Below are 2,011 nucleotides of genomic sequence, written 5' to 3'. Positions count from 1 at the left end.
TTTGCTGAAAGCGCTGAGTTGCTCTGAGTATGAGACTGTTGTAGGCCTGTGTGTGTGCAGACGTCAATCCTTTCGCTTCATAAAAAAAAAATTGCAAACCTTTTTCCATGGCCTAAAGTCATGGAAAAGTCTGAGATTTTCTAAGTTACAAATAGCAAATAAAGGTAATTTAAGTGACTTCCTTAAAATATTTTTTTGCCTGAAGAGAGATCAGAACTTTTGAATAATTATAGTTAACTCGGTTCCTGAACCCACACCTGGCACCATTACTTTATTTTATAGATAAGACATTGGCTATTTAAAGAAATCCTGACCCTAAACCAATAAATATTCAGGGGCAAAACTTTTGACTCCTAAAATCGAGGACTCTCTAAGAATGCTGTCTACTTGATTTTCTATTCCTCAATGAGAGCATGTATCCCCTTCTGCTCACTGTGTTTCCCCACAAAGGTCCTACTTCTTAGTTTGGGGTTGTGTGTGTAGTATCATAGGCAGTAACTCTTACCTAACTACAGACAAATTACCTCCTCACTTGTATTCTGACTAAAGTCACATAGAAAGCACCCTTAGTTTACAACACATCCCCTGCATGAGTTCTTGAGTATCAATATAGCTGTCTTCAAGGGGAAAGCCCCATTCAATGCTGATTATCCCTATTCAGTTCTAGGACTTTCCCATGTACCATGTAGATGTTACATAAATTTTCTGTGGATACTATGAAGGGTGAAAATTTAATCTTTATGATTCATGAAATTCTGTGAATGTTGCCTCAGTGTATATAAAATTCCAAGTGTATTGTTTGCATTATCTATGTTTATAAATTTATCTTCCAGGCTGTTCCTTACTCCAGAGAATTTAAGCAGAAATATGACTACTTTAGGAAGAAATTAAAGAAACCCGTGAGTAATCATATCTTGCAAAAAATGTGTTTTAGTCATTTGCAAGTTACGAAAGTTACTTCAGCGAGAACAACTTGTTTTGTTACTTTTATATGTATACTAAAAATATCACCTTCCTTTCTCCACTGCACTTTGATCCACCTGAATCTTCAATCTGAATTTTCTTTTTAACAGAAATGGTAAGTGAAGATTAACGCAGTATTACATATCAAATCACCTGAAGGGTAATTTCTTATGTAATACCAAAAAAAAGAAATGATTTTTATGAGATGTAAAATAATTCAGTACCCTAGTCAAAAAATCTGGGGACGCCCCTACAATTACATATGGTTATCATACTTCATAAAATCTAGACCCTAGTTAGAAAACTGTTAAAGTCATCCCGATAAATTCAAAAGTATGGTTCTTAACCATAATATTGATATTTGCTATGTAAAGTTTATAATATTTAAGTAAATAATTGGCGGTATTAGGTCCAAGTGTAATTTTCTGATTACAGTTCTCACTGGCAGTTTAAAACTGAGAAACCCTGTAAGATATTTATAGTCGACTGTTTTAAATCACAGTGTTCTATTTTCTGCCGACATGCCACCCCCAAATTATTCCACGGTGTGTCTTCTGCTTTACTTTCTGGCTCTACCTCCCTACCGTGGGTTTTAGCAGTTTGGTCCTATTTGCTGAACCACTGGGGTTGCACCACTGGGGAAAGGAGAGAGGCCACCGCCATTCAATCTGTCCCAGGGCCTGTGCGCTGGTGCTGGCACTCCCTGCTCCCTTCCCACAGTCCGTCCATCCTGTCCTGGGCATGTTGTCTGCATTGAGCACAGTCTCTGCTCTCACCTAGGGCTTCTGTTCTGTTCCCAAGTCCAAATTCAGTAGATTGTGAGTACTACTTTGGTAATGATCTGCTACCTTCAAAACTCAAATTTGATCGCGTAAGATCCTTGTGTTTCTTTGTAAGTCACATCCTCTGGTAATAGGCAGTGACTTTGTGGAGAGCACCCAGCCTTGCTCTTTGAAGAGCCCTGTCTTCTGCCTAGAAACTGTCTCTGCAGACCCTTCTTTACAGCAAGCAAGGTCCCCAGTCCTGGACCTCATCTGTCCTGGAGAGA

The 2,011-nt window shown here is 38.6% G+C and overlaps 1 protein-coding gene across 1 annotated transcript in view; it reads left to right on the top strand.

Annotated features, from left to right (window-relative positions):
- Positions 1 to 2,011, top strand: part of NEDD4L (neural precursor cell expressed, developmentally down-regulated 4-like, E3 ubiquitin protein ligase) — a 339,833-nt gene that overhangs the window by 310,645 nt on the left and 27,177 nt on the right. The window contains exon 20 of the mRNA XM_023512363.1: positions 834 to 899. Within this exon, the coding sequence (XP_023368131.1) occupies positions 834 to 899 (66 nt within the window). The remainder of the gene's footprint in view (positions 1 to 833; positions 900 to 2,011) is intronic.

Source organism: Otolemur garnettii, unplaced genomic scaffold (genome assembly GCF_000181295.1).
Source record: "Otolemur garnettii isolate 467f Iridium unplaced genomic scaffold, OtoGar3 scaffold00027, whole genome shotgun sequence".
In the NCBI taxonomy this organism is placed as follows: Eukaryota; Metazoa; Chordata; class Mammalia; order Primates; family Galagidae; genus Otolemur; species Otolemur garnettii.
This window is presented reverse-complemented; position numbering and strand designations above follow the sequence as displayed.